Source organism: Pipistrellus hanaki (genome assembly GCF_964339955.1).
Source record: "Pipistrellus hanaki genome assembly, chromosome: 2".
Classification (NCBI taxonomy): Eukaryota; Metazoa; Chordata; class Mammalia; order Chiroptera; family Vespertilionidae; genus Pipistrellus; species Pipistrellus hanaki.
The window spans coordinates 194594982-194608324 of NC_140504.1; the positions used below are offsets into that span (position 1 = coordinate 194594982).

Below are 13343 nucleotides of genomic sequence, written 5' to 3' on the forward strand. Positions count from 1 at the left end.
GCTGCTGCAGTGCTGCGATCGGACAGTAGAGGGCACTATCGACATTGCCACCGCGGTTGCTCAGCCCTGCGGGTCCCCCAGGGCTGTGGGTGCAGAAGGGTTGCTGGCTCCAGGGCAGAGGCAGTTCCCCAGTGCTCCCTCCTGGGGCTGCAGCTCCTGGATGGGGTCGTGGGTCCGAGCCTGCAGCCTCAGACATCTGGTCTCCGTGTGCTCTCCCGCTGCCAGTTACAAACAAACTGTCGCTCCTCCAAACCTCCAGCGCTCGGTCCCCCCAGGCCTGCGGGAGGCGCCTCCGCCGGGGCCACTAGACGTTGATGAAGGAGCCCTGGTCGCCGTTGGCCGTCTCGGGCTCCACACAGCGCCCCTTCCTCCGGGTGACCCTGCGGTTCCGGTGGAACTTGGCGTAGCAGCGCAGCCCTGAACAGAGAGAGGCAAGGGGGTCAGGGGTGCATGGGGCCAGTCCTCTCCCCATGCTCTCCCCTGCACACCCTCTGGGACCCTGCGCCCTCTCACCACCAGCCTCTTCTTCATTCTGCCCTACAACCAACTCACCCCACCACACAGCCTGAATGTGGAGGCAGGGAGGGGTGAAGAGATGGAGCACAGGGGACATGGAGGTCCAGGAACTGTTCTGTGTGACGCGGTAATGGTGGGTGCCTGTCATCATGCATTCATCAAAAACCACAGGAGGTACAGCACGAAGAGCAGACCCTAATGTATACGATGGACCTCAGTTAACAATAATAATGCATCACCCTGCCTGGTAGCTCAGTTGGTGAGAGCAGTGGTCGGCAAACTGCGGCTCGCAAGCCACATGCGGCTCTTTGGCCCCTTGAGTTTTTAGCAAAGGCCAGCTTAGGAGTACCCTAATGAAGTTAATAGCAATGTACTTCCCTATATACAGTAGTTTAAGTTTAAGAAATTCGGCTCTCAAAAGAAATTTCAATCATTGTTTTGTTGATATTTGGCTCTGCTGACTAATGAGTTTGCCGACCACTGGGTTAGAGCATCATCCCTAAGCACCAAGGTTTTGGTTTAAATCCTTGGCCAGGGCACATGCAAGAATCAAACAATGAATGCATAAATAATGAACAAATCAATGCTTCTCTCTCCCTTTTTAGAAGCAACAAATATAAAACAAACTGCTCTTCTTGAATATAATAATAACAACGTATCAAGATGAACTATTCACTTGTGGAAAGTGTGCAGCACTAACGGGAGATAATAATAGAGGAAACTGTAGGAGGATAACTCTGTATTTCCTGCACAATTTTTCTGTAAACCCAAAAATGCTCTAAAAAAGTCGATGAAGCCCCGGCCGGGTGGCTCGGTTAGTTAGAGCATCGTCCTGCAAACCGAACGGTCTCAGGTTTGGTCCTGGTCAGGGCACAGTGTGTCTGCCGTTTTGGGATATGGTCCCCATGAGGGTTCCTGGTCCCCCTAGATCTCTCTGGTGTGGCATCCTGGTGACAGCCTCTTCCCGGACCATCGTCAATGAGCTGCCTGAACTGTCACTTCCGCTCCTCATTTTTCTGAGCCTCAGTCTCCAGGGAGGAAGCAAGACTTTTGATGGAGCCGCCCAGTATGAGGGACCAGCGGAAGGAGCAGATGGGGCTTTGTCTGTAGACACAGCCTTTGGATGCTGTCCTCTCCCACCTGAGGCCCAGGAGGGAGGGAGAGAGGAAGGGAGGGAGGGAAGGAAGGAAGGAAGGAATGGAAGGAGGGAGGGAGAGAGAGGAGGGAAGGAGGGAACAGGGAAATAAGGAAGGAAGGAGGGAAAGAAGAGAGGGAGGGAGGGAGGATTGATCCCTGGGCAGAGAGGCCACCATTGAGCATCCAGCCAGGCACCAACTGGGCATGTGCAGCTCAGCAGGGCCCATCCCCCTCACCTAGGGGGTCTGGACCTGGAGGCCAAGGACTGCGGTTTGACCTTAACGCTGTTCTGGGCTCCCTGGACCGGAGTGCCTCCTGCCCACTCGGCACCTCAGTCTCCTCCTCTGTGACATGGGGCCTCCGCCCTGCACACAAGTACCAAAGGCAGCTTCCCAGCATCCCCCATCTTCCACTCCTGCTGCCTCCACCCCCTCTCCCCTCCCAGCTGGGCCTTCCTGTCTCCATTCCTGCCCCTACAGCCATAGTGAACTGTTAAGCCCACAGCCAGACCATGTCCCTCCCCCAGTGACAATCTGCCTGCAACTGCCCATCAGAAATCAAACAAGGCCAACAAGGTCCTGCTCGGTCCTCCCCACAAGCCTCCCCCACCTCCCACGTGCCACCTTCCCCGTGGCCACCGGGGGCCCAGTCAGCACACCCGCCTTGCTCCTCTCCGAGGCCCTTGCCGGTCCGGTCCCCTGCCTCTCGCCTGGATGTTCTCCCCGACAGCCGCCCTCTTCAGGTGGCTGGGCCCACTGTCCACTCCTGCCCCCCCGTTTCTGTAACAACCCAATGTTCTCCTTTTCAGCAGACCCCCGGACTATTTTCCTCACAGCCCTTACTGCTCCCAAAGGCGCCCATCTCCCTGGGCGGGGAGAGAAGGTGCTTTGTCCCTGGGATGGGCTCTCTGGGTGCAGGACTTGCCCTCCTCTGAGCTGCTGAATCCCAGCATCCAGAGCAGCACCAGACGCACGGCAGGTGCTCAGTAACTACCTCCCAAATGCGTGGCTGCACGGATAACGGGACAGACACTGTGTTACTGCTTTCACAGCAGATAACGGTTAGCCTGATGTGAGCAGAAATGGGGCATGTGTCTGAGGACGGTTAACAGAGGCACTGAGACCAAACTCTCCCGCCCAGGAGATACGGACACCAATTGGATGCTGAATGGTACTGAGTAATTATCGTTCATTTTCGGTATTTTGTTCCTGTAAGAGTGCTTATCTTGCAGAGATATACACTGAAATATTCACAGACAAAATCTCTCTCAACTCCCAGGAGTTGCATCAAAATTATATTGGAATGGTGGGACTGGGCAGGGAAGAGACATCATAGATTGGCAGTGAGTCGGCAATTATTTTTTTGTCTTTGTTTTTCTTAAAAAATATATCTAACTGATTTTTTTACAGAGAGGGATTGAGAGCTAGATGAGAGAAACATCGACCAGCTGCCTCCTGCACACCCCTTACTGGGGATGTGCCCGCAACCAAAGCACATGCCCTTCACCGGAGTCAAACCTGGGACCCTTCAGTCCCCAGGCTGATGCTCTATCCACTGAGCCAAACCAGCCAGGGCAAATTTGCAACGATTGAAGCTGGGGGATGTGAAACGGGGGTTCGTTGTTATAGTGACTACTGTTCTGGCGACTCCACATGTTTGAAAAGTGTCAGAATGCAAAATTAAAAACATTCTCCTCCTGTCCGAGCTGTGTGAGTTTGGGCAAGTCCCTGAGCCTCTCTGTGCCTCCGTGTGCTGATGTGTAAAATGGAGGTGGTAACCGCTCCCTCCCCGGATGGCTGTGCGGGTTAAGAAGAGGGAGGATTCAGGATGAAGGAGGGTAAGGAGGATAATGTGAGCCAAGTGCTCAGCACAGAGCCCAGGCCGCCCTGGCAGGAGGGCACCTGCCGCTCCAGGGGGGCGCTCCGAGGTTAAAGCTGAAGCCGCCGGCCCAGTGCATCCTGGGCTGAGCTGTGCTGGGAAACACACACACACACACACACACACACACACACACACACACACACACCCGCCTGGTATCGCACTTGGAAGCCTCCCCTGGGGTAGAGTTCTGGCCTGAAAGCGCCAGCCTTCTCGCGTTTGATCTTCTTTAAAGAGATAGTCTCCTCTCTCCTCTCGCCTCCCATCGCGGGAGACGCAGCCAGCTTGTATTTTGAGAGGCGAGAAAAGCAAGTCGGAGAAACGACACCAGGCAGCATGGAGACAGAATGAGTTCTCAGATTGGGAAGGCACCCAGCAACACTTTCCCTGCTCCCGGCGGCGGCTCCCCGGGGATTCTCCCACTGCAGCCCCTCCGGCCACCTCTGCCAGGAAATCCTGTCCCGGATCCCAGCAGACCCAGCTTCGGAGCATGAGGGAAGCCCCGCCTCTCCCCCTCCTGGGAGGGGGGGTCCAGGCTCACCTTCCGCACACATGCAGTCGTCGAAGCACTTGTTGTTGAGGCCCCGGTTGTGGGGCGTGCAGAGGTGCCCCCGCAGGTCACAGCAGGTCCCTGCCAACAGCACGCACACGTGGTCAGCCAGGCCGAGTGGACCCCTCGCCCCCCCACGCCCGGCACACGGTCCCCCCCGGACAGGAGGTCCATCGTCACCGCCGCAGGGCCATGCCCTGGCAGGGTGGGCCATCTGGCCTGCAAGGCTCCCAGCCGGAACCACTGATGGCTGTCATGGCTGAGGGCCCTGCGGGCGGGTGGCAGTGATCCAGCTGCCCTGGACGGACAATGGATAGATCTCGGGGGGAGCAGAGCATCGGGGATCACCTCCCGGGGACAGCGGGCAGGACAGCTGGGGGCGGGCAGGACAGCTGGGGGTGGCCAGGTGTGGAGTCGGTGGCGTGGAGCTGCGGGAGCCTCCAGGGTCATGGACACCAACGTCCTCTTTGGACAGATGGAGACACGGAAGCCCCCCGGAGAGCAGCGAGATCCCCCAAGGCAGGCCCAGGGCCGGCCCCGCCCACCCTGGAGCCCCCTCTCCGAGGGGCTGTCCGGTTGTTGGCCCAAACTCCAGCCTTTTCTTCCCGCGGTGAAAACAATGGTTTGGGAAGCACACTGCCCTCGCGGAGCTGGGGGTCGGGCTCACGCAATGCCACAAGCTGACTGGATGGCTGTTTTGCAGACTCTTCCAGCCGCTGCATGAGCAATGTGTCCCCCTGGGGGTGTATTGCTGGGATCTCCCTCCAAGATCCAGGGGGCGTGTGGTGCCAGCAGTGAGGAGGGCAGTTAGCTGTCAGCGTCTTCAGTAAGGTGACCAAATGTCCCGACTTCTAACCATTTGTCCTGCGTCCCGTGGCGTTTTTAAAAATCGGGACTTCTGCCGAAACCGGTTTGGCTCAATGGATAGAGCGTCGGCTTGGGGACTGAAGGGTCCCGGGTTCGATTCCGGTCAAGGGCATGTACCTTGGTTGCGGGCATATCCCCAGTAGGGGTGTGCAAGAGGCAGCTGATCGATGACTCTCTCTCATCGATGTTTCTAGCTCTCTATCTCTCTCCCTTCCTCTCTGTACAAAATCATTAAAATATATATATATATATATATATATATATTTTACAAAAAATAAAAAAATAAAAAAATAAAATAAAAATCGGGACTTCTTAAAAAGTCCGGGACGCGGGACAAATTGTTCAAAATTGGGACTGACCCGCCAAAGCGGAACGTCTGGTCAACTTAGTCTTCAGGATGTCACCCTGGGCCCATGTCACGCTATCTCCTGAGCAGTCCCAGCAATGGCGGAGGGGTAGGGGAGGGTGGGGGGGGGGGTAACAGGGATGGGCCAAGACTGCATCCTAGGTTTCCTTGCCATTCCTGCTCCTCCCCCTCTTTTCCCCCTGAGACTTTACAACCCCCAACCCCCTACATATCTCACTCCACCTCAGGAGATGCCCCTGGAGGTGAGGGCACAGTCAAAACACCAGCCCCTCGCTTTCCGTCTTGATGGGCAGAGCTGCCGGACGGGGCGAGGATGGCATGGGAACAGCCACAAAAAGCCGGGCAGCATCATGATGGGCCAAGGGGAGCATCAAGCCTGGCCAGACTTCAGGAGGAAGTGGAGAGAGGGGTCAGCACATGGGGCAGTGGCTCCTCAGGACTCAGGGTTGAGCCACCTCCCAGCTGGGTGACCTTGGCTGAGACCCACCCTCTGAGGCCCAGTTTCCTTGCCTGAGAACCAGCACACCCCCCAGGGAGACACATTGCTCATTCAGCTGCTGGAAGAGTCTGCAAAACAGCCATCCAAACAGAGTCTCTTTCTCTGGGTGCTCCGAAGGTTAAGTGTTCCAACAACTCTCCGTGGAGGGTAGCTGGAGTTGTTGCTACGTATGACCCCGAGAGGGTCCTGAACCCACAGGCCCCTGCGTGTGCCTGGGAAGGCCCACCTCCCCCACCTCAGGCCCCAGCACCCAGCACCCAGTGCCCAGCACCCAGCACCCAGTGCCCAGCACCCAGCCCGGTGCCTTGAACGTGACGCCGGTTCGGTACCTGGCAGACAGTCGTGGTGATGGTCGCACGGCTCCCCTTCGGCTGGGGACGTCTCGTTGCCGTCACCAAAGAGTTTACCCTGGGCCTTCTCTGGGGACAGGAAGATCGTGGTCAGAAGCTGCCGCCCAGCGGGGCAGAGAGCGGCACACGATGCTGGTGTCGGAGTGCACGTTCCGCCATCCCACAGTGTGGCGGGGACGCCCCTCAGCCGCCTCTTTTCCAAAACGGGCTCATGGATAGCACAGACCTCACATTTGTTTTTTGTGTGTGTGTGTGTGTGTGTGTTTTAGGGTGAAATGAGTTGATACGCGGAATGAGCTGGCATGTGGTAAGTTCACCACAGTGGCATTTCCATGTGGGGAGCGCATCGCAGTGTGGCCTCCATGCCCCACCCATCCCCCACTTTGGACATCTGAGGTCAGGCTGGGGGAGGGGAGGGGACCCGGGCACGGGGTGGTGGGTAGATGGACGTACTTTTCTTGTTTTTGTTTTTTATTTAAGATTTTTAAAATTGTTTCATTTTTTTTTTTTACATTTTTATTCATTTCAGAGAAAAAGGGAGAGGGAGAGAGAGAAAGAAACATCAATGATGAGAGAGCATCATTGATCAGCTGCCTCCTGCACATCCCCTACTGGGGATGTGTCCTGACTGGGAACCGAACCCTGATCTCCTAGGTCACAGGTCGGTGCTCGGCCACTGAGCCCCGCCGGTTGGGGGGGTGGACGTACCTTTCTTTCTGGCGGAGGGCCAGGCCTCGGGCTTTAAGTCCTCGTAATCGGTCCAGTCGAACAAGGCCATGTCCAGCGTGGGCATCACCTCCCCGTCAGGCCGGGGCTGGGCCTGCGGAAGGCGGTGCAGAGGGGGGAGCGGAAATGTGGGGCCCCAGGGCCAGAGGGCAAGGGAGGGCTCCTCAGAGGCCAGCTCACCCTCTGCCAGAGCCCAGCCTGGGGACGTATTTTAAAAAATAGCTTTTCTCAGAATCTCAGGGGGTGCAAGACCCCAAAAGAGGATAAGAAAGATCTGCTAAAAAGTAAAGTTTTTCTTCTTCTACTTATTGATGTTATTGATCGTCTTAGATAATATTAGTACTTTAGATATATTTTTATTGATTTCAGAGAGGAAGGGAGAGGGAGAGGGAGAGAGAGATATATATAAAAACATCAATGATGAGAGAGAGTCTCCTGCACATCCCCTACTGGGGATCGAGCCTGCAACCAAGACATGTGCTCCTGACCGGAATCAAACCCGGGACCCTTCAGTCCGCAGGCCGACGCTCGATCCGCTGAGCCAAACCGGTGAGGGCTAGGTGATACTATTTTGAAAAATACTGCAAAGCGACACAAGAGGTGCAATGAGGTGCGTCGTGCTAATTGCAAGGCTGACGCCATGAACTCTCGGGTTCCCGGTGTCTGTTGGCCAGCGGAAGCACACAGGCCGCAGGTGCTGCCTGCTCCTCCACACATCTTCCTGAAGGGCTGAAGCAGGCGTGCTAACTAACGCTTGTCAGCTCCGGGCTGTGGGGGCGGGGCTTTGTGCCGTGTTGTTCTTCTCTGTACTTTCCCGTATGCTTAAAAAGCTTTGCCACGAGCCTCGCTCTTCTCCACGCACAGACCAGGGTGCTGAGCGGGCGCTGGCCTCCTTGGCTGTCCCCAGAGTGAGCCCCCAGGATAAGGTGACCAGACATCCCGCTTTTGGCGGGACAGTCCCGATTTTTAACAATGTGTCCCAAGTCCCACGGCGTTTTAAAAAAGTCCCAATTCTTTCAGAAAAATCGGGACTTTTTTAAAACGCTGCAGGATGTGGGACAAATTGCTAAAAATCAGGACTGTCTTGCCAAAAGCGGGACATCTGATCACCTTACCCCAGGACCATTCAGGACAGAGTGCCCACTGGGCTGTAGCTGGGCTGGACGGGCACCAGGAGACCTGGCTTCCAGCTCACCCCAGGGGCCTCCACCCATGTCCTCCCAGGCCCCGTGCCTCAGTCTCCCAAAGTGACTAAGAGGGATCTGCACGATGTGGTTCTCAAGGACACCGGGGCTCCGAGGCCTCACCTGGGGCCACAGGGATGGGACCGGCAGGATCAGGGACTCCTCCGTGGCAGGCGCTGCCTCCGAGGTGGTGAGGTAGAGAAGGGTAGGGGCCAGGCTGGTGGACGACTCCTCCATGGCAGCGTCCAGCGCCTGGTCTTCGGGGAGCTCCGCCTTCTTCATCAGGGAGCTGGGGCCTCGGACCACGGCTCGGCCTGAGGGATGGAATAGGAAACACGGGGCCTCTGTCTGCTCACCACCCCTCACCGGCCAACCCACATTTCCTGCCGCACACAAGGGGGTGGAGGCATCACGTGACACGTCTGACAGCCTGGCTCCCCAACATCCCTGCTGCCCACTCTCCCGGGACGGTGGAAACCGGGGCCTGGGGGAAGGGGGGGGGGGTGGTGTCTGGGGTGAACGTGCAGTGTTGCTGGGGAGACAGCCCAAGGATTCTCAATCTAAAGCAGTGTTTCCCAAACTTCTCTCATGATGAGAATCACCTGGTGGAGTTGTTAAAATACAGATTCCTCAATCCCAACTAAGAAGTGCTAAACTAGAATTTTGGGGAACATATAGGTAAAATTGTATACTTAACTTAGTGCTAGAACAATTTTACCTATATGTTCCAAAAAATTCTAGTTTAACACTTCTTAGTTGGGATTCAGGAATCTGTATTTAAACAACTCCACCAGGTGATTCTCATCATGAGAGAAGTTTGAGAAACACTGATCTAAAGCAACATTATAGTAAGCCCACGTCTGGGATGGCGGGTGCAGCCCAGGGTGTAAGTACAACAAATGGGAACTAATAAGATTCACACGGCCCTAACCGGTTTGGCTCAGTGGACAGAGCGTCAGCCTGTGGACTCAAGGGTCCCAGGTTCGATTCTGGCCAAGAGCATGCACCTTGGTCGCGGGCACATCACCAGCAGGGGTGGTGCAAGAGGCAGCTGATCGATGATTCTCTCATCAATGTTTCTAACTCTCTGTCCCTCTCTCTTCCTCTCTGTAAAAAATCAATAAAACATTAAAAAAAAAAAAAAGATTCACACGGAAGTCTCCCTGGAGGAGGCCAAGCTTAAGTAGAGGAGCAGCGAGCGAAGGCTGAGAGGCGTTGCAGGCGGGGGGCCTCTGAGAAGTCTGGACGGTGAGAGCGGAGGCCCATCACACACGTGATGACCATGCGCTGTCTGCCGAGTGCCTGCTGTGTGTGCCCGCCCCGTCCTGTGGGACTAGCGTTATTTCGTGAGCTCTGCAGGAGCTCTGGGAGGTAGGTACTCGGTCAGTCTCATCCACGAGGGAGGAAACAGAAGCACAGAAAAAAAAGAAAAAAAAAAAGAAAAGAAAAGAAAGAAACAGAAGCTCAGAGAAGTTGAGAGACTTCCCCAAGGGCACACAGCTGGTAACGCTGAAGTTTGGATTCGAACCCAGCTCCACCTGAGTATAAAAACAATACTTTTAACCACCAACGCCGCCTTCCACGACACATGGGCCTGAGGCAGGGTCGGGGTGGTCGGGAACATGGGCTTTGAGAGAAGCTGGAGGCCCGGGCTCGTCCCTGCCTCTTAGTCTCAGGGAAGAGCTGGCTTTAAGGCTGGCTGGGTTGGGGGGATCACCCCGCTCCGCAGAAATGAACCCCGGACCATCGAATCTGTTCTTTCGTTTCCCAGACTTCACAGCTCCCATGCCCTCTCCTCCTCTTTCTCTCTCTATTTTTTAAAAATATTTTTATTGATTTCAGAGAGGAAAGGAGAAGGAGAGAGAAACATCAATGGTGAGAGAGAACCATTGATCGGCTGCCTCCTGCATGCCCCCCACACTGGGGATCGAGCCTGCAACCCGGGCATGTGCTCTGACGGGGAATCGAACCGTGACCTCCTGGTTCACAGGTCGATGCTCAACCACTGAGCCATGTCACTCACTCTCTTAGGAGGGCCCCACCGGTCCCCTGGAGCTGGGGGCTGGAGCTGAGCTGAATGGATCCACAGCCCATGTGTGCTCTCTGGCTTGTCCCTCAAGCATGCCAGCATCCGGGAGTAGGGGGCTGAGAATCTAAGGTGCCCCCCACCCCCACTGCCACACATACACCTGCCGACTGTGTTCTGTCCACGTGGGGGGTCCCAGTAGGCCTGGCAGAAAAGCAAGCCCCAGCTGTTTGCAGGGGGAGGCGGGGCTGAGGCTGAACCCCTCCCGCTCCCTGTCTGCAGGGGAGCCCTGCCCCTAGGGGCGGTCTTGTCACAGGAAGAGGCTGGAAGCTGGAGGCAGGTGGGCCAGGGGAGGAGCCGAGTGCAGCTGCTGGGAAATGCTTATTGGGAGACAGAATGGGCCACGGGAGGGGGCCCTGGAACAGCGGCAGCGGGATGCCCACAGGGACTCGGGGCTGTGAAGGGAGGTGCGGAGGGCTGAGGGGAGGGGAGCACCGCAGGGACAGGCAGGGCAGAGGCGGGAGGGATGGGGATGCGACGCCTCCCCGGGACCTCCACGTCCAGGTTGGAGGACACTGGATCAGCATCAAGAAAACGCTGAGCATCAACCGGCAACACCTGCTCCCCGTCCCTGCCGCTCGCCAGCCACCACTGCAAGCACTCCGCCCATCCGTGGTCTCTGGGCCTCCGCCGAGGCTCGATGGGGCCCTTCTCCCCATTTCGCAGAGGGAGAAACTGAGGCACAGTGACTCAGACAGCTAGGAACCTGGGCAGGTTCTGGCTGCAGAATCTATGCGCTCGGCCCTGCTCTGTGCCTCGGAGGTGATGGTGATGAGCTCGGAGGGCACTGCACTGGTCCCTGGCTCATCAGTACATTCAGGTCCGACACAAAGTCAAACTCTGACGTGGGAGGATTATCCACGGATAAGACGGAGCGTCTGTGGCCCCACGGCCCTCCCTGCCGCTCCCGGGTCCCCCCCTTGCCAGGTCCCTCTGACTTTAGTAAGACCCCCTCACGCCGCTGGGCGCCCATTGCCTGCCTCCTCTGGGGCCTCTGGATGTCCCCCCAGTGACCTTACCCCACTGACCCTCCTAAAGCCGTCTCCGCCCCCCACAACGCCCCCCACTCCCATCTCCAGACCCCACCCCGTCCCAGATGTCCAGCTACCTCTGTGCAGCTTCAACCTCTCCCTGCGTCTCCGGTGCTCCCTGCTGCGTCTCTTCCCCGGAGGCCGGCTCTCCTTCTCAGGGTAGGGCAGGGCCAGCCCCAGGAGCAGAGTCTTGTCCTGCAGCAGGCCTCCTGCCCCGGGCAGCCTGGAGGCCTGCCTGGTGGAGGTGACGGCAGCGCCATCCTGGGCCCGGCCGGGCATGCCCGGCCCCCGCTCCTTCTTGCCCAGGCCCCGCCGGGGGTGGTGGCTGGCCGGAGGCGTCCGCAGGGCCGGGCCAGGGAGGCTGATGTGATTCTCAGGGAGGCTTCGCGAGGGGCTTCCGGGGCCCGGGGAGCCCGCCAGGCTCAGCTCCAGAAGCGCCAGGAGGGCAAGGAACAGCATGGGGGCCACGTTGGCGGTGGGCCCGGCCATGGCTCCTCCTGCAAGAGAAGCAGCAATTGGGAGGGGGGGGGCAGCTGGGCAGCCCTCCTCCTCCACTCCCCACTCCCAAGCCCCTCCCTTACGTGCCTGCAGCCCCGGACTTCTCCACAGGGACAGCGGGGCCTTGCCCCCAGGGGGTATTTGGCAATGTCTGCAGACATTTGGGGTCGGCGAAACTGGGCAGTGTCATCCCAGAACACCAGTCAGAAAGAATGCACCCCTATGTTCATAGCAGCACAATGCACAGTAGCTAAGATCTGGAAACAGCCCAAGTGCCCGTCAGGAGAGGAGTGGATAAAAAAGCTGTGGTAGCCGAAACCGGTTTGGCTCAGTGGATAGAGCATCGGCCTGGGGACTGAAGGGTCCCAGGTTTGATTCCTGTCAAGGGCATGTACCTTGGTTGTGGGCACATTCCCAGTAGGGGGTGTGCAGGAGGCAGCTGATTGATGTTTCTCCCTCATCGATGTTTCTAATTCTCTATCCCTCTCTCTTCCTCTCTGTAAAAAAAAAAAAATCAATAAAATATATTAAAAAAAAAAAAAAAAGCTGTGGTACATGTACACCGTGGAATACTATGCAGCCATGAAAAAGAAGCTCTTATCCTTTGAGACAGCATGAATGGACGTGGAGCCAGTCAGAGAAACACAAGCATTACACGGTCTCACTGATATCAGTGCATGGAATCTAATGGACAAAATAAACTGAGGAACAGCACTAGCCAGTTTGGCTCAGTGGGTAGCGTGTCGGCCTGCAGACTGAGGGGTCCCAGGTTCAATTCCAGCCAAGGGCACGTGCCCCGGTTTTGGGATCGATCCCCAGTAAGGGGTGTGCAGGAGGCAGCTGATCAATGATTTTCTCTCATCATTGATGTTTCTGTCTCCCTCTCCCTTCCTCTCTCTGAAATTAACAAAAACATTACAAAAACAAAATAAACAAACCAGGCAGTGTTACTGACTCTCCGGGGTGGAGGCCGGAGCGCTGCAAACACCCAGCGACGCACAGGACAGTCCCCGAGACAGAGCCCCGCCCGCCCGCCCACGAGGACCTGTGCTGAGGCTGAGTCCCGGGATAACAGCTCCAGCAGCATCCAGGCTGCAAGGAGCCTAGCATTCCTCTCTCTGCACAAGCCTCTGCCTCTGCTGAGTCCTCTCGAAACCACGCCTCTAGTCCCCAGGACTTGACTCGAAGCCCAAATTCAAGCAAACGGAGCAGCAGCAGCGTTGGAGCCCGCGCTGCAGGCAGGAGGCATGCTCAGCGCGTTGGGGGAATTCACGCCACCCCGTCCTTTCAGGAACTCTCTCCGACGCGGCTCCTACCGCTTCCCGAAGTGCAAGCTGAGGCTCCGGGTCCGGCCACACCGGGGAGGTGTCACTTACGCGATTCTTAGGCCTGAGCTGGGAGCCGTCACATGGCTCTCCCCGGACGTCCGGGTTCTGCCACTGCCTCTTCGGGTCCGGGCAGGGTCTGCCACCCCCTGTCCCGGGTGAGCTGGCTGCTCCCCGTTCCCCGCTGGAAGCAGCCTTCCCTGGTGGGACCCATTGCTCTCCCCCACTAGGAGGAAGAATCGGGCTCCCGGATGTTCCTGAGGCCTGTGGCTGGGGGACGGATGGGGGGGGATGTCTGCTAACTCTGGGGACCCCCTGCAGCGCCTCCC

General features: G+C 57.2%; 1 protein-coding gene across 1 annotated transcript in view; it reads right to left on the reverse strand.

Moving 5' to 3' along the window:
- DRAXIN (dorsal inhibitory axon guidance protein) overlaps positions 1 to 13343 on the reverse strand; it is a 22962-nt gene continuing 9619 nt past the window's right edge. The window contains exons 2-7 of the mRNA XM_084875371.1: positions 11269 to 11688; positions 8198 to 8388; positions 6873 to 6984; positions 6144 to 6233; positions 4073 to 4162; positions 1 to 417 (exon numbers count right to left, since the gene is read on the reverse strand). Coding sequence (XP_084731497.1) covers positions 305 to 417; positions 4073 to 4162; positions 6144 to 6233; positions 6873 to 6984; positions 8198 to 8388; positions 11269 to 11680 — 1008 coding nt within the window. The 5' untranslated portion in view covers positions 11681 to 11688 and the 3' untranslated portion in view covers positions 1 to 304. The remainder of the gene's footprint in view (positions 418 to 4072; positions 4163 to 6143; positions 6234 to 6872; positions 6985 to 8197; positions 8389 to 11268; positions 11689 to 13343) is intronic.